We start from the raw sequence: 23,637 nt of genomic DNA on the forward strand, positions 1-23,637 counted from the left end.
AGTCTCCTGAAGACAGTTGATGGAGCACATTTGGAGTGTGTCATAAAAAACCACCCCGCACTGGTTTCCATGATGCACCTCCTTCCAGAGAATGTGCTTGTATCTGGAGATGAGAACATTCCCGGGCTTGCAGCTTCTCCAACAGGTAAACTTTACATCACTCAGAAGGTCTAGGGTCAAAGAATGAGTGATTTGCTCCCCTACTTTACCAGCTGCTCTTTTAAGATGATTTTAAGAAGTTTGGCAAGATTAGAAGACCTTTTAGGAATGTGAAGCAGTGTGTGGTTGTAATGTAGAAATAGATGGATAAATGATCGGGATAAGATGAAAACTCACAAAACAGGAAAATGTGTGAGAAGTCTGGATCAGTTGGTGTTGATGGTCGGTCGATGAAAACATACTGTGTTTAGAAATTCAAATTGGTTGCCTTATGATTAGGTGGTGGACATCGTGTGAGTGGGAGAATAGAAAATAGAATAGAATAGAAAATTGGCAAGACAAAAAAATTCAGAAAATGGCAAGCAAATGGTTAAACAGTGGGTTATTCTAACCCCTGAGATATGGGTTTCACTATGGAGCCACAGCTCACCTGAAGGTTACCTCACTCACCTCCAGCTCTCTATGCAGACTTTATGGTCCATGTTGCCCATTTCAACATTTTCCCTCCATTTCATTTTGGCACAAATTGCAGCATGGATTTACATGATAAACACTGTCTGTCAATGTCTGTCAGTTTCTTGAGTTAGTCACATATCTTTGTTTTTACAGGATTGGGGGCTCTTTCTATTGACACAACTCTAATTGGACTACAAATGTATTCACTCGTTCGTTTAATATGGCCTCCTTTTAGACAGTACCAAACAAATGATGTCGGTCATATGTAGCTTGTCTATTCCCATCTTAAGTCTGTGTTTACTGTGCAGCTCATTAAAGAATTGTTGTAGTTTCGGTAATCATTAGTGGTGCTGCTTTGATTCTTACATTACAGATACTGTGCAGATACTCTCGGTGCACATTTAGTCCCTATTCAGCTGTCAAACACATTTAAGTAAACAAAGATGTCACCTAAACTACAGTAATTAAAAGATGACATGACTCTATCCAACACTTTCAGCTTATTTCAGGTGTATACTCACATAATAATGTTCAGCAACCACTCACATGTCTTTCTTCAGCTGTCAATATAACATGCAGGACATTGATCATGTTACTTAATAGTGGCTTTTTGTGCAAACTTAGTTCCATCAGAAGTTGAAATGTCTGCAGTACTTAGAAAGTAAGTTTCTAAGGGGGAATGTAATGAAGTCTGACAGTGCAGAGCTATAATCATTGGGAGTCAGTGGGAGGTATGGTAGCTGGCTAATCCTCTTCATGTTCTGGGGCTGTGAGCAGCAGAGACCTAAGCTGCCTTTTAAGACCACAGCCACCGGTTTGATATTCACGCCGCATTCAGAACAGTCCAACTCTGCACTCTAGAGACAAGGGCTGCAATGAAACGCTTGATGGCTACATTAGTCTTGAAGAGATTACAATCACACTGGCTATTTTCTCTTTGTTGTGTCTGAAAGTTGTGATTGTGGACTTCACAGGCTTCCCCGCTCTATCCATTGGCTGAGATGCTTTCTTCAATCGATTCAGTTCACAAGAAGTACCCCGATGGAAAGCATTTTTGTTGGATTGTTTGACACAAGCACTGTTATCTCTCTCTGTGGTGTAAATATTCCAGTGACTGGCATTAGACAGCTTACCACAAATCAGTGGAGCTGTCATTTAGATGAAGCTGCGGCCTCTCAGAAAAGTTGTAATTAAATATATTTATAATGAGAGTGTGGGTTGATCGTTTAAACATTTGCTGCCAAGAAGGGAATATGTTCCTCATCCAGCTCATCAATATCTTCATGAAGGAGTTTGAAATATGACAATAAATTATTGAATGCTTGACGGAATGTATTTTGTGTATGGAAAAATCTGCTTGATGGTGTATGTTGCAAATTTACATCCTCCTTACCACTCATTGACACCCCCTATACTTTCACTGCCTGCGATGCCTCTGCTTTAGCCTTGTTAAGCTAGCAGTTAGTGAAGGTGGGAGGCTTAAGTTATTATCACAGCTTTCAATGTCGGTCGATAAAATAGACACTTCAGGTTTTGCAATTGAGCCATTAGCCGTCACACAGCTGGTGTAGACATTAAACGAAGTCGAAGATTTTTATTTAAATAAATGTCTGTTAAGTTACTATGTTTTACCACCATGGTGATTGAGTCTATGCCCCACTACTAAAAGTATTGCAATATTATATATTTGCTGATTTACAAACTAAGTGTTTGTGGTGGCATTTTTTAAGTGACTGCTAATGCAAACCGAATATTTCCCACTGCTGCAGTTTCACATTAAAAGCATTTAACTGGTGAAACCTTTATTTTGAAATAGTCACAGGAAATGTGTTTCTCAGTAAGATTAGCACTTACTTGCTGTAGTTCATTCTTTGACAGCAGACCAGTTTGAAATACTTTAGGGAGTGATGGAACAAGAAGGGGCAGCCACAGTGAGCTGTTGATGAAGAGCTGCAGGCGATAAGCTGCACACCTCTAACTTCTCAGTGAGGTAACCATGTCCTTTAACTGTGCCCCGCTGCTTGCAGACTCTTGCCGTGTGCAGCATAAAATCAGTTCATTGTTGCTCGCAGAATGATGGAAAAAGACCGGCTACTGCCTGAATTATTACCCCCAGAATTCTGTGACCTGCAGTTTTAAACCGCATTTGCTGTTACCTCCAGTTACTACAGGCATTGTCAATTCAACAAGAGGGACCTGGATGCAGACATACTGGCAGACCTCCGCAAGTGGCACCTCTGTAGTTTACAGGAAATCACTCATCTCAACAGCGGGAAAAGTCATATTGCTATTATTTTGCACAATATTGCGATTTGCGCTTGTTATATAATGGAACAAATGGTACTATGAGTCATCTAGCTTGATTATCAAGGAAAATCTACAAATACTTACCTTTTGAAATGTGTATTTCTCAACTCCAACAAAGTTAAACGATTTTTTTTTTTTTTGCCACCAGTCCAAAAATACTGAGATTGCCCCATCGTAAACAGATTTTTAAAACACTCATCACAGAAAACTCTTCTGTGATTGATGCATTTTTGGGACTTGTAGTTTTTGAACCAGGGACAGATACATGATACACCAGCAGTACCAACACAACCCACAGCACACTTTATGTGAACCAGATTACTGAACAATATTTAAAACAATAACTTTAGTTCAACAGATGTAAAACAGAACAAGGAGCGTGTCACTCTCAGTGGGAGGCAGCTAGAAGGAGCAAATGTTGTCACAATGGCATCCTGACTCTGGGTAAATCTAACATCTGTCCACTGCAAAGGCACCATCCACAACCTGGAGAAGGAACTAGTATAACTGAGTGTATTTGTATAATAGTATAACATTAAATAAAAATGATAATGTTCTGTTAATAGTATGCTGTTAGTATATGATTTACTGTATTCATTAAAATTTCATATAACTAGTTGAATATTAAAACTAATTACAGCTGTTACATTTCTGTGGGTTGTTTTTGTATTCATTAAATCCTAGTGCAAGAAAAGGGCTCTACATTGATCTCTAATTTGTATCGTTTAATCTAACTTGTCAATAATCATATTGTTCAACATTGTAAAGTTTGCTGTAGCGCGTCAGACCTTTTTTTTTTTTAATGTCCCGCCCCGTCCAGGCTAACTACAGTTAGCAGGATTTCGGTTGCCTCTGAGAGTTGAAGTAGAACAGCTGGGGACATGAAAGGGAAAACCAGAAAATATTTTCTACATAAAATATAATCCAGCTTTACCAAAATCAGGGAATAAAGTTGTTGTGTTTTTGTTCAGTAATCAGAAACACCTCGCCCCGGTGGTGTCTTTTTTCCAACCTAATTCATGTTGCATTTGTGGTCTGATAAACAGACCACTGATTCAAATTCAGTGCCCCAGATCACTTGTTCCACCAAAATAAATATGTAATGTTATGTTTTGTACAGTAAGACTGCATAAGCTGAGAAGATGACATGATTTCCTGTCAACTGTGTGCAGAGGTAATCTTGCGGATGTCCACCATTTTGTCTGCAGCTAGGGACTCTTGAAATCAATCCGGACTGAAATCTAAAGGATTACAATTTAAACAAACAAGACTATAGTGGATATTTACTAACAATTTGTGGCCCTTTTTTATTTGCTGACCACTGAAATTGCATTTGTCATCATTTACTAAAGGACCCCACCAAGGTTTTGTATCATTAAAATGGAAGAAATGTGGCACAGGTGAAAATGTGTTTGTTCTGATGCAATTTGTATTTTAAGGCATCCTTGTTCAGAGGCATAACATGTGGGAGTAGGAAATGGAAATTCATACAAATAGCATCTGCTCCTGACTTTTTACCTCAGACTGAAGAGGAACTGAGTCCTTACCACAGCGGCTCGGGTTTGTTTCCAACGCGCGTTCCTTTGCTGCATATAACCAAATTGTAGACCAACTGACCAACCTGATCAACAGATTGACATTTACATCCACAGATCATGTTGCTAGCATGGTGAAAAAGGCAAACATACATTCTAGGAGCATATCATATTTGAAGTGGAGCATCTCTGACGTCCAGGGTGAGGCAGACATATTAATAAGTAAAGCTGCCATGAAACTGCAAGTGTTTCTGGAAGCCAACACTTTGGTGCTGAATAGACACTACTGCTAAAGTTATTTGGAGTTCCGCTCACTTTCTATGATAAGGCAGGCACAAAATCAGCATAGCTGTAAAACTGTATCAAACCATGCATTTTCTTTAGTTTTCTAGAATTGGGATGCCATGATAAATTTTCTAGGGACTATGGGGAATGTCAGGGAACTCTGCAAATGGGTCACGAAAAGGCATTTACGGAAATATATTTCACAACTTGTTTCACAGATTTATTTTTCAGTTGTTTATCCTCAACAGCAATCCCAACAGAACTGAACCCGAAAACAAAATTAACATGACGAATTACAAGAAGTAATCTAAATAAGATAAAATCATGTAAAATGTCATGGCATGTTGATACATTGATGCTATGTTCATACTGTCACCAGGAGATGCTCTGCTGAGGCCTCAGCTGCTCAAGATGCTGCCCTTCTCTCTGAACAGACTGACCATCAACCTCCAGCCGTCCCTGGAGAAGTTTGAGAGCCAGCTGCTGCAGCTGATCAATGCTGACTGCCATAACACAGTAAGGCCAGACTTCCATAACACACACAGCCTTGAGAATCCATGCACATGGCACATGACACAGGACAGTAACAGTTTGGCACAAGAGTTGTCCAATCACGCCAAATCGCCTTATGATATTCTCATACTGTGGGTCTACAGTTTGAGCCTTTGAATTGCTTGTGTACTTAAAATAGATGTCCTGTTGAGAAAATCCATGCTTTGAATATATATGGTGTGCTTACAAGGGAAAATAAATCACCATATAGTTTTGTGATATGAATGCAACATTTCATCCTTCTAAGGTAACAGTTCACTACACTCCTCAAATTAAAGATGGCCATGATGGCCTTGACACACCTCTGCCGAGATTATTTTCTCCACCCCGATGCTTTCCTTTATCTCACTTTCCGTTTCTTTAGTGTGCAAGCACAAGCTTTTACAGCTGCCACTGCAATTTAAGGCACATCACCTCCCAAAGTAAATGGAGCTTATCTATTCTCTTCCCTTTCGCTTGTCTACGGAAACCCGGATGGTTAACCATATTTGACAGGTGCAACTATGGACTAGCAGTTATTTGTACAGTGGCTTTGCATGGGCCCTATCTGTTCCCTTCAGCCTAAGTGAGATGTGTCTTTAGTAGGGATGAGAATTGATATGACAACACTGTCACTCCGTATCTCTTTCCCGCTGCTCTTTGATACTGCTGGGCGAGAACCTTAAACTCAAACACAGAGGATCGAGGGAGTGTTTAGACTTTATTAAGTGGAGCAAATGGTCTATATTTATACTAAGTGTACCTAAGATGGAGCAACTGCCTAAACATTTGTTTTACAGAACTGCAGGTGGCTTTCAGCTAAGGTGGTTATTTTGTTAGAGGAGTGAAGAATCTGCATGGAAAAGGTCTTTACCATAAAATGGTGGCTTAAAGTGTTCATGGCAGTGTAGAGTTAACAGTGTTAAAACTTTTTTTTCAATGTGTATTTTAAGAAAGGTGTGGAAAATATAAAGGTTGGAAAGTTACAGTTAAATAACATTTATTTAATTCTTACAAAATATGATCTCTACATTGGAAGCTTTGTAAAAACAGGAACATCAGATTCAGATTTAGACAGCTTTATTGATCCCAAGAAGCACAATTCATTTGCAGCTTCCCCAGTTCGTACACACGACTCAAAAACTCATAGGCAATGTGGTTATATGTGGGCAACAGATCAACATAGATAGATCAATAAAAGGAAACAACAAGAGATAAAAATAACACAAACTGTGATCTGAGAACATTGAACAATATTAAATACACTTTATTCCTTTAAAGAGCAAGCACAAAGCAAAATGTGACAACCAGATTTGAAAGGCAAATTGATTGATCTTGCTGTCTACAAATGTGTACTGCACACTGTAGTTTGTTGTTTAGCTTGTTGTCCTGTTTGTTTATGCTTGTTCATTGTATGTACAGAAATTCAAATTCCTTATATGTGTATAGATACCTGACCATTAAAAGTGATTCTAATTCAAAAGAAAACGGGGGAAAAAAGTCTTACATAATTTGGTAGCCTGGCATCTCGCAAATGCAGAGTAGTCTGTAACCTTGTTCATTTTTGATTTCCAACGGGAATTTTTAACAAGCAAAGACCAAAATGCCTCTGGACATAGACCTACAACCAATCAGAGCAAAACCAAACGTGTATTGTAGCGTAGTTGGTGTATTAAACTTACCAAATCCTGTCAGAAATACAGCAAAGACAGAAAATATACCGTCCAATTTTTTTCAATACTGACGTGACAGCAGATTCATCAGAAACAGTTCCACATCAGAAGCAGCCATCTTGATTGTTTATGAAAACTAGCGCAGTGCCGGTTCACAGGCGCCGATGTCAAAATGTGCATCTCACATTGGTTTCACCTATAGCAGTGGTCGGCAAGAGGCGTCACGCTGGCCAAATAAATAAATACTTTTGTAGGGGCTGGTAAAAAAAAAAAAATAGATCTCATGACAGCAACAGTTACACACATAATCGCTTCCTCTTAAGTGATTGTGCCTACAAAATAAAAACCCGATAAAGTTTTTTTACAGCAATGCTTTTATTATCGAATTGCGAACTTTTACAGTGAAAAGTTCTGAAAGACATTTAAAATAGTCTGTGTCACACCTCTTCAGAAAAGCCTGAGGAAACGTGAGATTGGATTCCCTTGAATGAGATCATCAGTTGATGGATGTGGATTAATCGCCGGGACACACTCACTCCAGTACATGCTTTATTGTGAGCACGTCTCTTAAACGTTAATTTGTTGATTTGCTCCGCTCAGTGCTCTACTGTATTTATTAATTCTGACCATGTTGCGTGTTCGAATTGCACCAAACGCGAAACTGCACTGCCTTGGGTCCGCAGCAACACACCCGCCACGTTTGAAGTTGATTGGATGAACGATTCCTGACATAATGGAAACACACACACAGACTACCCTCTTTATTAGAGAGATGTCTCAATGGCACTCCTCTGTCAGTCATGGTATTAAACCCACCCCATATTAGATAAGCGTTTGTGATTGTTCTGACCAGATTCAGGATGGATTGAAATGTTTGTGAATGTGAGGGGGGCCAGCCGAAGTTTGCGGGTACTTATGCAGATTATCATGCTAATAATTCGGACTACTTTACAACCTGCTGGTGACAATCCTACAACAACATGACATGCGCGGTTACCTGGAGGGCAAAACAACAGACCCAGACAACACTCCCCCATTGCGACGCTGCAAAAGCAGTCAAATTTTATTTGGATCACCTTTCAACTTAAGAAAAAGAAACGCTGCCGCATTTCTACCGTTAAAAACTGCCAGGTCCCTGCCGCCGCTCGACTGCGGTATGTTTACGTTTACCTTGTGGAGAATCCCTCACCTCACCAACACAGCCCAGGCTTCTCTCCTCCTTGATTAGTAAATCAGAAAGCACAACAACCATCCAGCATTTCCAGCAACTCAAAGTAACAGTGTATCACTTGCTTATTGGTTGGCAGGCAGCGGGAAATAACGTCTTTTTTCCCTCCAAGGGAGCGATTTCCTTGGAATGTGACGTCACGTGAAAACTATGAATAGAATACTGCTGGTCATAGGTTTCTGGTCTATATGATGGTTCAGCTAGAGGTTCGATTTTAGCTGTACTTGTTTTCACTGGTTTAAATTTAAAGGTTAAACATGCCCTGTGGAGTTTTCTTAAAATCTAAATAAACAAAAGTTATGTTTTCCTTACCAAAACGCATTGTGTGCATCCTCGAGGCCTAACAGACATGTCAAGTGCATTTCCTTTTTTATCTACAACCAGCAGCTCTCTGGCTTACTCTGTCAGTCAGTTGGTCCACAAGCATTTCCTCACCGTTCTCACCAACAGTTTTTCGCTAAGCGAAGCTAAGGTTAAGTGTGTGTGAGTGAAGGTGTGTGTTTCTGTTCATGCCAACTTACTAAAGGGCGTCATGGCAATGGAAGTGGCCTATAACAAAAAGGGTCATAACTTATAAATGGATTCACATAACATGAGCAAAGACACAGAACACCATTATGACACGCCCCTCTTTCATAACTCATCTGTGTGTGTGTGTGTGCGTGCATGTGCTTCTGTAGTCGCAGGTATAATTTGTGCATGTTTTGCTTTTCTTCTATTCCCTTTTAGTATGTTATTGAGCATATAATGTTGACCCGCCTAGGAGCAACCCTCAGACCATTATGTGAAGGCACTTTTGTGGGTCCAAGTTTGCTTCCCTTTCAGTTCTGCCCACATACCCTCTGGAGGTAGCCAGTTCTTTAGGGGGTAGCAAGCCTATTTAAATATAGTTATATTAAAAGGGAGGCTTTATGGAGATTTATCCCCCTGTAACTTGCCCAGATTTCCGCTAAGTCTCTGAAAGGGACCAGTGCAGATTATGTGACCAAAAAAAGAAGGAACTGAGAGAGAGAAATGAATGCATTAATTAATAAATGGACACAGTAGGAAAAAAACAAATTTAATAGGCAGATTGCCATTAAATTTGCTGAGGAACATTTTGTACTCCCGTAGGTACAAACTCAACTGCCAGCACCACACTGACAATGATATTTCAGACCTCCAGGGGCTTGCTTGTGGGGCTCATTTGACCAGGCCTGTCTAAAATTATAAATAGTACTGCTCTGTAGTGTCAAGTATATACAGTATAAGATACAGTACTGTCAGTAATAGAGTCAGAGTAGTTACAAGCATCAGTAAAAATCCCACAACAACACTGTGCATGCTAGTAGCAGATTCTTTGTGGTGCACAAAGGAAACCTTGTTTCCTGTATGCCTGTGTATAATATGCCTGATTAACAAACAAAACACAGTAAACAGTCCTATCCATTCAGCCATCCATACCCATAGCTTTTCTGGGTCTGGACCAGACATCATTTGCCCTAGTGACATGCAACTCTTCCCAGAGGAACCCAAGGCTTTCCCAGTCTAGGTGGGAGATGTAATCTCTCCAGTGTATTTTGGGTCTGCCCCTTTTTTGCTCCCAGTTGGATATTTCCAGAATACCTCCGAAGGGAGGAATCCAGGAGACATCTTTATAAGATGATTGAACCACCTCAATTGCCTCTTTTAATTATTTCCTGTATCCTTTCACTATGAATGAGCAGTGTTTTTACTCTCAGCTCAGTTCCGATATCTGAGCTCCTCACCTTGTCTCTAAAGATTAGCCCAGAAACACATTTTTGCTGCTTGCATTTGCAATTTATTTATTTTGGCCTGTACCCAGATATCCTGACAATAGGTAAGGGTTGGAATGTAGATCAACTGGTAAGCTGAAAGCTGTATGTGAAGGTGAACTTTTCACCAAAAAAGTCCGGTTATATCTATTGACATCCACGTGTGTGATATTTGGACATGCACATGGGTAAATAAGTAGTGGCAGTGGGTTTTGGCAGCACCTAAATACAAACGATGGGAACTAGGCTACAAATTTGCCTTCCTTTTCCACTGTGAGGTAAGTGTCATGTTAGCATGAATAATTTCCTAATTTTGGCATTCACGGTTTTTTTGTCTTCACAACCAGTCTGAGTTGCGTAGATTAGTTAAATGTTCCAGACTTTTATAACTTCAGTGATATGATGACATTCTCGTGACTGTGTGAGGTGTTAATACGTGCAGAAGTCAGCTTGATTACAGCTTTTAATTAAACTGTGCGTGTATGTTTGTGTGTGTGTGAGAGAGAGAGAGAGAGAGGAGACAGAAAGAAAAAGTGTGTGATCTGTGTGTGACCTTTAAAAGTGTGACTCCAGCTGGATTGTCATCAAGCTGTCTCTGAAGTGATGCTGACACCTCACCCGCCAACTCCGTTCTACCGTTGCATGAGAGAATATGTGCACGTGTGTGTTTGTGACTCCATGCCAGCTTATCTGTGCTTAATTTGGTATCGAGGCAGAAATGGAGTGACACAAATGAAGAGGAATGGGGTGGGGGATGAATGTACAGTGCAGCATGAAACGAATCCTTTATGCTGCCTGCCAGTCTGACATACAGTCGTCACATAATCTCCCCATAAGTATTGCTATTTTTAGCCCAACAAACTATCACAGAGTGTGGCTTCTCTTTATAGTCCACTTTCCCATTTATTATACAGCCAGTGCCCTAGCTAATGTGCTTTTCATGTTAACTACTGTAGCTGCTTTCCATAGCTTCATAGCATACTTTAACTTGCCCTGGGCTTATCTGAACTGTGGTTTCTGACCTCTACAAATGCACTCTGAGCTCCACTTGAAAAAAATGAACACTCTTCATCTTTAGGGTTGTTTGAACTGCCGTCTCAAAGTTTGAGGGAAGCCAGAGGCTACATCACCTGACTAACTTCGTAGCAACTGTTCACGTACATCTTTATTAAAATCTATCACTCCTTATGAAAGGACAGGAGATCTTGTCAGAAATTATGTAACGTCTTGGCTTCTGATCAAAAGACCGGGGAGAACAGAAGACAATGAAGAGGAGTAGAGGAGCAGGCAAGGACCGGTGCCACGCCGCAGGCAGAACAAACCGCTGTAGGCTGATTTAATGAATGGAGAAAGACTTTGGCAGAAAAGCTCCAGGAAGTTTTCATTTGTCCTAAAAGAAGAAAACTCACTCAAAGTAGGACTTCCCCTGTGGATGCGGTACTATTTAAAAAAAAAAAAAAAAGACAAAGGAGGTTGAACATTTCTGAAATAAGGAGGTGTCTTGCACATTGTTCTCTAAGGACACAGAGTTTGGCTGCACCTCCTAATGTGCCAGCTGAGTGCCTTCTCCTCATAATTAGGCCTGTAACCACTGTAACCAACTGAGTGTAAAGGAATGGGATTTAATGCACTTGGCTCACATCAAGTATTCATAAAATTCAGGTCTTTGTAATGACTGACGATCCAAATGATAAGACAAAACAGACTGCCACTGCTTATAGAGCCTGTAAGTCAGACAAGACAGAGAATGCACAGTGGTTGAATAAGGAAAGATAGCTAAAATAAACTTAAAGTCTCACAGTCACTGCTGTTTTTCTCTGTTTTTCCTCTGTTGAAGTAATGTATTTGGAGAATCTGACCAAACTGTCTCACAGCGTTGTTCTCAGATAGATGTAGCGGAAGTGTTTTGGGACTCACTGCACCCTTTGTCAGAGCAAATGCTATGTATGAATGCCATACCCTACAATAAAGTGTTTCTGATTCTGATATATGGTACGTTTGAATCTCAGACTGTGTGATGGGATAAAGGAAGGCTCATATTACTTATTCCTTCTCAAGTGCAAAGGAACATCACACACACCCCAGAGTATTGTTTTACAAAATTCAAGCTATTGCCATCTCAACACGCAAATAACCATTAGTTATTTGGGAATTCAGCTGGTCCCTACGGCACAGCCTTATTGATTATCAGCAGGATAAGATAAACTTCACTCTCAGGTCACATCAGGTGCCGTCAGGCCTGCAGCATGAATTGTCACTGTGGCTGCTGTAGTTCCAGAAACAGATGTTGCTGATGCTGACCAGAAGTCATTATTTACCACAATAGCATCTGGAAATTATGCCCTTAGTCATCTAACACTGGCCACTTTGTTAATGTAATGTTGAATAAAAGGAGTGATATCATTGCCTTCCCTGTATTAAAGCATTGCTTGTGTGGGACTACTATTTTTAGGGACCCAGAAATCACCATCATGATCTATGTAAATTTGCCATGCGCATAAACTGTGTAAATTCCAGTAATTATCTATTTTAGTGAGTAATGAAGTAACCTTGTCCTTATTATCCAGTGTGAATCAGATAGATGTCACAACCTCAGTTGTAAGGTTAACTAATCTAGTTAAGTGGGGTTAAGAGCACCCCCTCAAAGTTCTGACAGTTAGCGGAACAAAGCACAAAGGCAACTAAAGCCTTTCTAACAAACTGAATGAACCATTAAAGACTGCTATATAATATACAGATATTTTCTGACCAAACAAAATGCTTCCAATGGATCTTTATTCATCTTTAGCACAGTGCTGTCTTAAGATTGTAGCTTTCTGATGAAATCATTAGTTGTGACCAGATTTGTCACACTATTTTTATCTTGCAACTGTTTTTCAAAGGCCAAAGGATACTGCTGGTGGTTTTTTTTGTATTGTCAACTAATCCCATAAATAAACAACAATGTATTGATCTTAGTAATATGTTTTGCCTGGGTAGCTAACTTTTCCCTCTGTGCCAGGAAACATATTAGCACATCAATAAGTCACACTGTTGCACTGGGTGACATATCCCTTCATTACGATACACATGGGCACTGTAGTTTATTTTGAGTCAACCCCACACACATCATCCTGCTGCCGTAAATACTCAATAGAGCACCAAATGTACAGTACTGTGCAAACGGTTTAGGCAGGTGTGGAAAAAATAAAGTTAGAATGCTGTCAAATATAGAAATGTTAATAGATTATATCATTTAACAAAAGGCAAAGTGAATGAACAGAAGAAAAATCTAAATCAAATCAATAATTTGGTGTGACACCCTTTAAATTCAAAACTGCATAAATTCTTCTAGGTACACAAAGTCAGGGATTTTGCAGGCGTATTGTCAGGTGTATGATTATACCAAACAGGTGCTGTTGATCACCGATTCAATATGCAGGTTGAAACACAATCTTTGACTGAAACAGAAACAGCTGTGTAGGAAGAATACAACTGGGTGAGGAACGGCAAAACTCAGCTAACAGTGAGGCTGCTGAAGACGATTTACTGTCAAAAGTCATGCACATTGGCAAGACTGAGCACAGCATTAAGACACAAGCTAGTTAAATTGCATCAGCAATGTCTCTCCCAGGCAGACAGTTCAAGGCATACAGAGGTTTCCAGGTGTGCTGTCCAAGCTCGTTTGAAGAAGCACAAGAAAACAGGCAATGTTGAGGACAGTAGCCGCAGTGGTCGGCCAAGGAAACTCACTGCAGCAGATGAAAGACACATCATGCTTACTTCCTTTCGCAATCAGAAGATATCCAGCAGTGCCATCAGCTCAGATCTGGCAGAAAATAGCAGGTACACCAATCTACTGTCCGGAGAAGTCTGGGCAGAAGTGCCTTCGTGGAAGACTGGCAGACCAAAAAGCTATCCCTCAGATATGGAAACAAGGCCAAGCAACTCAACTATGCACAGAAACACAGGAACTGGGCTGCAGAAGAGTCTCTAGGCTGATGAGTCAAAATTTGAAATACTTGGCTGCAGCAGAATGCAGGTTGTTTGCTGAAGGTCTGGAGAGCGGTACAAGAATGGTAACAGTGAAGCATCACACCTCTTTCTTTCAGACTGCAGCTGAGATAACCGATGGATTCCCCCAATGCCTGTTTGTGAATATTCAATATGTACCTAGGAACCTTTTGCAAGCACTGGTTTCTTGTTTATGCCTGTTGTCGCTAATTTGCATCATACCTTCATCATACCTGAATTTAAAGCAAATGAAAACACAAATAATTTAAAATTTTTTTAATTGTAAATAAATTTATAATAATAAATTTAAATATTTATTCTGCAGCATGTCAACAACCACAAACATACAGCGAAAGTCATTAAGAAAAGTCTTCAGCGTAAAGAAGAACAAGGAGTCCTGGAATTGATATTATGGCCCCCACAGAACCATGATGTCAGCGTTATTGAGTCTGCCTGGGATTGCAAGGAGAGAGAGAAGCAAGCGGAATTTCAAACTACCTATTTCTGAGTTCCTTCAAAAACCTTGTGCAAACTTGTACCTACAAGAATCTATGCTGTTTCGAAGGCATGATGTGGCCATAGCAAATATGAATTTGATTTATATTTTTCCAAATAAATACATTGCTTTTTTTTTTTTTATGCTTTTTTAAAAAATGCTTTTGTCATATTTTCTGGCATATCTATAACGTTACAATGTCAGATGTTCATGTTAAATATGACTATGGCTGCAGCTAACAGCTAGTATTCGAAGCTTCTACAGATTATTTCATCGATGCATCTTTTAAGAAGTACTTTTGCTTGGCGGCGGCCCAGCAGCTATATAGTTATGGATTAAACAAAGCATTGATACAAAGAATTTGTGTTAGTATTCGAATTTGATCAATGAATCGTTCCAGGCCTAAACATGACATCTACAGCTTGTTTCAGACAGAGGCTGAATTGAAGACCTGCATAATAGTATAAGATAGAAAATAATTTTTTTGCACTTTGAATCATGCAAAGCTGCCATAGATGAGTCACATAACTATAACATAGGACTGGATATAATAGGTCTCCTTAAAAATGTCAGTCTTTGAAAGCATTTTTACCTCACAGCATTTTTCCACACATGCCAAATACCTGTACATGGTACTGTACATTAACCTTTGGCTGAAGATAGTCCCCAGTGAGTGCACATTACTCCTATTATAGTAACTGTTGCTAAAAACTACAGTGCGCAGCTTTTTTTTTTAGGAAATTACAGAGTTTTCAAAGGAAAAAGAAGAAATTATATATTTGTGTTTGTGCATTAGGGTTTCTTTCCAAGTGGAACCAGTAATATACTCGTGGTGGTGGTGGTGCAATATGTGCAGTGGATGAAAGTGGCATGAGTTATGTTAAGCTCAGGGACACGTGGTATGAAATAGGAAAGCAGCAGTATGAGTGTGTGTGTGTGTGTGTGTGTGTGTGTTTGCCTTAATATTTTTGGTTGTGAATTATGGGAGTGTTTCAACAGTAAGGCAACAGTGATTTATCGGTGGAAGCGCTGTGCCAGTTAAAATCTGTTAAGGAGTAGCGGAGTGGGAGGATGAGAGCGGCATGCTAATGATGCTGCCACAGTTTCTTGCCATGGATGACTCACCCTCAATATGGGGGAGCTAATATCCACCGTGTGGGTAGCACACACACACACACACACACACACACACACACGTACATGTCTTGACATAGATGCAGATGTGTAGGCCAGTGTCCTGAGTGCTGTGTTATCATTTGGTTAAAACATGGAAAGCATCTTCTCCATTGTGTGACTTTCACAAAAACTCAGAGAAGCATTTTTCTTTTGTTTGCTGTTTTTCAAAGGTAAGAGAAAAAGGCCAGAGTTGTGTAACTCACTTGGTAATTGGCTTATACAAAACTCATGTGGGACATAATTTCACCTGCTTTCTCTCTCTCACACTCTCTTGCTCTTTCTCTCTCACACACTCACATACACCCCTTGAGATGACAGTTGCCATCTGTAGAGTTATTATTGCCTTTTACAACAGCCTACACACTGATTTCACAAAGTACTGACACAAAAACTTACAGATGAATAGCTGACAGTTTTTATTGGAGCCATACTGGGGGAAAAAATCTAGTTTGATGTTTTTGGCTTTTATTATAGCAAGTATTTTCTAGCATTGGCCAATTGTTTTTTTTATATAGGAAGGCCAATGTAAAGGAAGAAATTAAATGGCAAGGACTGAAAAGTGGTCAGATCTGACTAGAATTAAGTACTTACAGACACCAGTAATTCTTGTGCAGTCAGTAAACATGATAAACATCATATCTGTTAATACGCTGGCATATATGAAATTCTGACTCTTTTAGTTCCCAACTCATCTCACACTTCTCTTTACACTCATTTTCAACAGACCCCAACGCTGAAAATACTAATAATTCCTAAATAAACAATTTTCCCCCTCAAAAACTTTCATGAATTCTTCTGATTTTATTAAAACCTAGTAAAAAGAGGCATACTGAAGTCAAACTTTCCAAAAACCTTTGCAATATGAAAATTCAATGCTGCTGACATATATTGAAGATTTCTTAAAAATTGTGTTAAAATATTGTCTCGTTCTCGTGAACCCAATATTGGGTTTCATCTTGTGACCTAAGTGCACCGTCACACCCCTAATTCAAAGCATATGGCATTTATAAGCATGTCTGACAAAATTAAAGCTCAGTATATTTTCGAGCTGTTAAATAGGGCCCAGAGTCTCCATTACAACAAGCGGAACACAACAGTTTATTAGGTCTACTTTGCTGATTATATAGTTCAGCTAAACTCTGCTTTGGCAGCTTGGTCATCACTGCTCTTCCAAATGAACACGAAGACATTTTCCTTTCAGTAAGATGATAATGATACATGATAACTGTGTTATTCAAGTTTAGTCCAGATATGTGCAATTGCATCTATTTAGACTCTATGCTTCTGTGAGTCCTTTTAAATTGTTGGTAAAGCATAATTTAGACTGAGTTTCAGTGGAGCCACCAACAGTCCAAAACCCGAAAATATTTTAACCCCTGTCTCTGTTCAAAGATGCTCTTTGGCATTGGATAAGAATGTCATCCAATAATACACCATTGGTAGTATTTAACAGGTTTCAGAAGCCCATATTGGGACTTCTGACCTGGTATTGATCAGTGCCCCTACGCCCTGTCACGACCATTTATGAAGTCCCTATACAGTGATTACAGGGTCAAGACCCATTTGCTGTCTTGAGGTTCTGTCTCAGTTGCAGCAGTTAAAAAGCTCTCTCACTTCTCTCCTGCCCTTTGAGCACAAAGGAATAACCTTCAGAAACTAATTTATCCGCCTCTGAAAATCTACACTCATTTTCCTCAAACTCACACAATGAGGCAGCTGCCTCCTGCTTTTACATTTAAGCTATTATTTCTACATTCGCTATAAATGACTATCTTGCTTTTTCAGCACTTCCATTCTGTTAAAATGACAATGTCCGCAACTAAATCAGTTTTGCTTACTAATATTTCATCTTCACCCCTCTGTCTCCCACTTTCTCTCCAGCAGTTGGACCGGTAAATTGAATCTAAGAGGATCTTTGTTGTTAATATTTCACAGCGATAATGCCATTTTCAGGTGTGAATACTCAAGTGAAGAAATGATCTTCTACTTTTGTACTTCAGAGGTTTTTTGTCATTTTATTTTTGGTTGAAATTCAGATGAGGGCAGGAAAAAAAATCCCACACCCCCAAAACAAAAAAAGGCAAAAATGTGTCTGAGTTTATACCATTCATGTGGACTGAAATCATATTCAAACCTCTTCAGCAAACATTATGCATTACAGTCCTCCACAGAAATGTATTGCCTGTATTTTTTGTAGGGTTTTTTATTATCCAATGTAAGATAAGTTTTTCCACCAGTGCTATCTGGCTTGCTGGCGAGCACTTTATCCCCAACACAGATTTCAAAGGAATATGGTCATTTTTCCTCAAGACTGCAGACACGTTAGAAATGTGGGTTTTGCAGTTTAAGAAACATTTCTGTTGAGCCCTCAAGGCTGTATTGGTAGGAAGTCGGCTTTGGCTTGCACTTGATGCACTTGCAGACTAATAGCCATGAGGAGCAACCATCGCAGATAATAGTGATGCACTAGCTTCTAAATGTTTTCTCTCAGTTTTTAGCACAATGTTTAATTTCCCTTTTACAACACCCACACTAGGGTGACTCGTCTATTTGTGAGACAGAAAACCCACCACCAACTCTTCTTACAACACACTGCTTTTGTTTACTCTGTTAACAAAGCTCTAAAACAAACTGCTTTAAAAAGCATGCAAATTAGTCTCATTCTGCCTCTGCCTTCCTTTTCCTTTAATGATACAAACAGCATTTAGGCATATTAGCTCCAAAGAACTTCCACTTTTTCTAACCCAGGTGTCAAGTGTACATTATAATCGCTGAAGGGACCATGTTGATTGGTTGCAGTGTCACTGCCTCGCTTAGCAATTCTAGAAGCAAGATCGGTGGGAATTTCACAAAAATGACATAAAAGCAGGAAACAACAAGCTTATATGTATGTGAAAAAGAGAAAGACACACCCACGTGGCACCGGTGTGCTCATCACTCAGTAAAGTCCCTCTTCTGTGACTCTGGAAATAGAGTATAATTTAACTTGGGGGCCATTTCATTGTTCCCTTTAAGCTTCTTAGCTCTAAAATATTCATATTTCAGGCGAGGGAGGAAGAAATCTGTGACGGCAGCAGACAGAGGCGAGAGGGAGAAGAAAGAGGATCGCAAACAAGAGAGGTAGAGAGAGAGAAACTGACGGAGTGAGAAAAGAGCAATGAAATAAATGAAAGAGAAACTCGGAGGAGGGGAGTGAGGAGATGGATGCAGAGAACAGAAAGCAGCACTTTAACTGATGTTCTCTTATAAACAACTTTCTCTCTGTCTTTCTTTTATTTTCACTCTGAAACACTTCATGGCAAACCTGTCCAACAAGAGACAACACCATTCTCCTGTCATCTTCCCCCCCCTGCACTGGCTGCAGTGGAGAAAAAAGGCGAGAGCAGCGACAGTGTTGAAAATCACACAATCATAATTATAATCTGGATGTCGCCGAAAGAACTTATTTGAAAATATCTTGTCATAGTTGTGCTGCTTGCTCCCACTCACCGAAAGCCGAAGGTTTTTGGATGATTAATGGTTAATTCAAAGACACCATAATGTTTTTCTCAGAAAACTATACAAAGCTAATTTACACCAGCTGTATGAAATGCAGCCAATGATCCGACATAGGATAAGGCAAGATAAGGCTTTATTCCGCCCGGAGGAAACTTCTATGTCCACGATGCTCGGTATGCATATGCATAGTAAAATAGATAGATAAAGATACAAGTAGAAAAATAAACAGAGGGACAAAGGAAAAAAAGAGCATCTATATTACCATATAAACTACATAATAAAACTACGACGTGGTACATCACAATGCAAAAATAAATGAAAACTGAAGAATAGGAACAGTGAGCTGATTTATTAGATATATGTTAATAGTGCATTTGTCATCCAGACCCACATTGCAAATTTTTTGGTTACCTCTAAAAGATCTGGTGTTTTTTGCACATTGAGGACATTGAAGAAACACCTGAGCTTTGTATGTGAAATTTGCATGCTGGACATCATCTTTCCGTACCGCAGCCAGAATCCATCCTCAACAAAAATAGCGACAATGGGTGGATGAGATCACCGAAGACAGAAGTTGACATGACATAACCTGTTGAAATGTTTTGTTGGTACACAAGAGACCTGAGAACAAATTACATATACACCATCACAAGAGAATTCAGTCAAACAAAGCAGCGAGATGCCGTAAACATGTGAATATGTAAATAAGTTATTTTGTGCCCTCATATTAAGGCCATAATTTGTCTGCAAGATAGATGTCGTTTTTCCACCTCACTGTAACAGTATAGTGCGCACACAGGGATTTGATGTATGTTGTTTGTTTTTCATCATTTTCTCTGGTAATTAGTAATTATCCAGCTTGTCACGGTGCATGCGACTAAGTCCCAGATTGAAACATGTGATGTACGCTCCTCTGAGAGGGCACATTCAGATGGCAAACGTTAATTGAATGGAGCTTTAGCCTATGTGATCCAGCTGGAAGGCGGTTATGTAACAATACCGAAGCCAAATGAGAGCTGACACGATCAAAAACAAACTATACGTGTCTTCTTATAGGTAAATAAAAAGTAAACTTCCACAAAACACACCACAGTGGACCTATAGACAAGGTCATTTGGGTATTCATTATGAAAACTTAGCACATCAACACCGATTTCCTTTTACCTGTCTCGCTTCTGTTCCCAAGTTGCCGCGTAACCAACATGGGTCTTTTATCACAAAATACAGAAATTGTGAGGAGATGAGAGGAAAGGTTTTACTGGAAATATATTTTTAAGAGGAAACTTAGAAGTGAAGGAATTGGTTGAGGTTACTGTGAGAACCATAATCTTCCATCCCCATCACCAAAATAAAAATATGGTGTACCGGAGAGCGCATATCAGCTTGTTGAGAGAAAGAGCGAAGATAACAAGAGGAGGGTAGATAGCAAACAGGCAGACAAAAGAGAGTGATGGAGTCAGTCAGTGCAGATATGTAATATAAGGAGAGCGGCAGCGAGCAGTGGTGTATGTGGGCTGTACAGTAGCCAGGCAGGCTGGGCTGCTGCTCCTGCTGTTGCTGCTTTGAAAGAAAAACCCAAAGCTGAATTGATATGCTAATTTGATTGAGAAGGTGTGGGTGGATATGGAGAGGGTTTTAAGCAGCGAGAGGGACAGAAAGAGAGAATGACAAGAAAAGAGAGAGAAAGAAAGGGAGAGTGGGAGTGAGAGATATGATGAAGACAGAAGATTGAAATGAAACAAATGGGAAGGAGTGGGATGAGAGGCGAGCTCAGCCTTGCTCTGCACTTTGGGGTTAGAGAATTTACAGTCCATCACTGAGCAGTTGTCAGCTGTGCGTTATTAGCTGCAGCAGCTACGGGGTGGCAGTACAGTCTCCACCAGCGCCTGTTGACACATTGACTTGTTTTCTTTTTTAACATTTGTTAATTAGCACGGAAATGTTTTGAAAAAGTAAAAAAAACATGGTGACCATAAAATATTTTTATCAAAGTATAATTCCGGGTTATTACAACTTAAGCTCTTATTTTCATAGTTTAATTTATCACTTCTGTCACTTACAACAACATTGTACTCCCCAACCAACTCACCCATAACTGAGTTTGGGAAAAACAAACAGTCGCATAATTAGATCAACACCAACACTTCAGCCTTCTTTATTTCTAAGTAAAACCAAAAGTGAAACTCCAAAAGTTGGTAATAATCTAACATCCAGTGACAAAGGTTCTATCTCCAATCACATGCACGCACTAACTCACCAACTGAAATCATTGTGCACATAGCCGACCAATAGGACCACGCTACCGATACAGTCAGCATCCTCTTTTCTTCAGACGTCTCTTCAGCAGACGGTGAAAATCTCACTTAATATTCTTCTCCATCAGATGGAGTCGCCGCTCCTAGAGGCTCGTCATTGCCTGTCGTGCCCCGGCTTGATCACCGGTACCGACCCTGGTCTCGCCTGCTTCGAGTGCCTTGAGAGGGACCATGATAGGGATAGCGAGGACAAGACTTTCTGTACCAAATCAATACTTTTCACGACTCCTCAGAACAGGGGTCGGCAACCTTTTCTGTGATGAGTGCCAATATACAAAGATGAAGACATCCAGTGTGCCAGCAGCGTTTGTTAATGCAAATGACATTTATTTTTAATTTATGCACTGATAGTTAGCCAGTTTTTAATTAAGTTTGACCTTGTTAATAATAATAACAGACATATAATAAATAGGACTGTCAAGGGATTAAAAAAAATAATCTATGTAAATACAACTTTTGTAACGTATTTGTAGTTTTGTAATTAATTAATAGAATGAATAGAAATTAATCACATGTATCGATATTTGCCGGGATAAGCATTTTAAATATTCTAATTTAAATAGATTTTGATAGATGAGTGCATCAATGATAATAAACAAACTTATTAAGCTAAACATTTTTATTTCCCATACATTCAGAACCTTCAAAGTGTTCAAATGCAATAACAATGCCATAACAATTTTTATTAAAAATCCAAATAGCATTTTTGTGGTATTGAAGACCTTCACGAAACTTTAGGATGACACCTGCCTCCTAGGTTTGAATAAGCAAGTCACCACTGCACTGAACAAGAGCAGGTCAAGCCTGGTTAAAACTTAAGTCACAGTATACTATGAAATATGTGATAATAAATATGTGATAATTCATGAACCTAATCTGGTCTGTACCCAAAAACAATTTCAAAAACCAGCCCTCCCACAGTGTATTATTACTGATAGGAACGGTGTCCACAATTATAGGTAAAACTGTGCATTCAGACCAAACTCAAATTTAATCCTCGCAATGCTTTCCTCACGAGGGTTTTATCGCTGGACTACTGTTGAGTGTTTCACGATAATGCGAATAAACACAACTCACGATTACTATAGCTGTATGAACCCAAAATAAACACTTTGCTGTGATTTAGCTGCAACAAACGTCCGGACAATCTCAACACCGCGTCTTGCAACTTTCTCGCTCGCTTGTAAATTTTCATCTTGAGTGAATCCCTTACCTGAGAGGAAATCACTGCGCCTTTGCATTGACTTTGTAAGTAATACCATCGCCCCTGCGTTTGGTCACAGTAAGAACCACGTAGGAATAAACCAGTTTTCTCATTTAAAGACCATAGGTAGTATTTGATTTGTCATGATTATTACGTTATTGTGTTTGTGGGTCTATCTCTTACATCCTCCCTAACGAGGCTATATGTAGTTTTTCAATGAATTCACTAATTAATCAATCAAATTTTCATTGCTTTCTTGTTAGCAGGCTCTAACCTCACTTACAAATGAAGCACACGCTTGTTGCTTGGAACAGCTCACTCTGAACGAAATGCAGTCCACTAAAACCATAAAACAACTGGATAAATAATCAAGGAACGGACACATTCGGACTTAACGAGCGCTTCAAATGTAACGGGAGTCTGCACTTTTTTTTTCTTTTCATCTCTTGTACCATGCAGGTTACACTGGTAAATCTGTAAGAATTAGACTTTGGGGCTCGTTGTTTCCGTTAAATGAACTAAACGATTGAATTGTGGAGAATCTAACTGATCTAACGATGTGTAGCATGTCCATACTAAGACATTGATCATACATTTAAACATTAATATTTTCATTAACAATCCAAGCAGTTTAGAAGCAGCTAAAGCGGGAAACCCAGCGGGGTTTAAGAGGTTTTTTAAATCCAAAGAACTTGTATAAAAACCATACTAGGCGTTTAACGGCAAGCAGCATTTATTTGTCAAAATGTGTTCCCACACCAGGCCAGTAAACAGGGTAGGCGGCTATTTGGAACTCGGCTCTTGATTGAAGTTTTACCTTAGTAATGATACTGAAAAGCAGACAGGTGAGAAAATGCAGATGTATCACATTGGCTAAATGCAGTGGGAGTTTACCTAAGTTTCCAGCATGTTGTGTGAAGCTGTCTGCCGGCATGCGTTTCCGCACCAATTGTGAAATCTCTGTATACAAGCAGTTGTTTTCAGATTATGTTCACTCATGAGTTGA

At 39.5% G+C, this 23,637-nt stretch overlaps 1 protein-coding gene across 2 annotated transcripts in view; it reads left to right on the top strand.

Annotated features, from left to right (window-relative positions):
* The window catches only part of nphp4 (nephronophthisis 4), a 178,182-nt gene continuing 154,545 nt past the window's right edge, over positions 1-23,637 (top strand). For both annotated transcript variants that reach the window (XM_046056486.1, XM_046056485.1), the window contains exons 1-2: positions 1-145; positions 5,122-5,258. In XM_046056486.1, coding sequence (XP_045912442.1) covers positions 70-145; positions 5,122-5,258 — 213 coding nt within the window. In that variant the 5' untranslated portion in view covers positions 1-69. The remainder of the gene's footprint in view (positions 146-5,121; positions 5,259-23,637) is intronic.

The sequence above is a fragment of the Micropterus dolomieu genome, linkage group LG08 (genome assembly GCF_021292245.1).
Source record: "Micropterus dolomieu isolate WLL.071019.BEF.003 ecotype Adirondacks linkage group LG08, ASM2129224v1, whole genome shotgun sequence".
Taxonomy (NCBI): Eukaryota; Metazoa; Chordata; class Actinopteri; order Centrarchiformes; family Centrarchidae; genus Micropterus; species Micropterus dolomieu.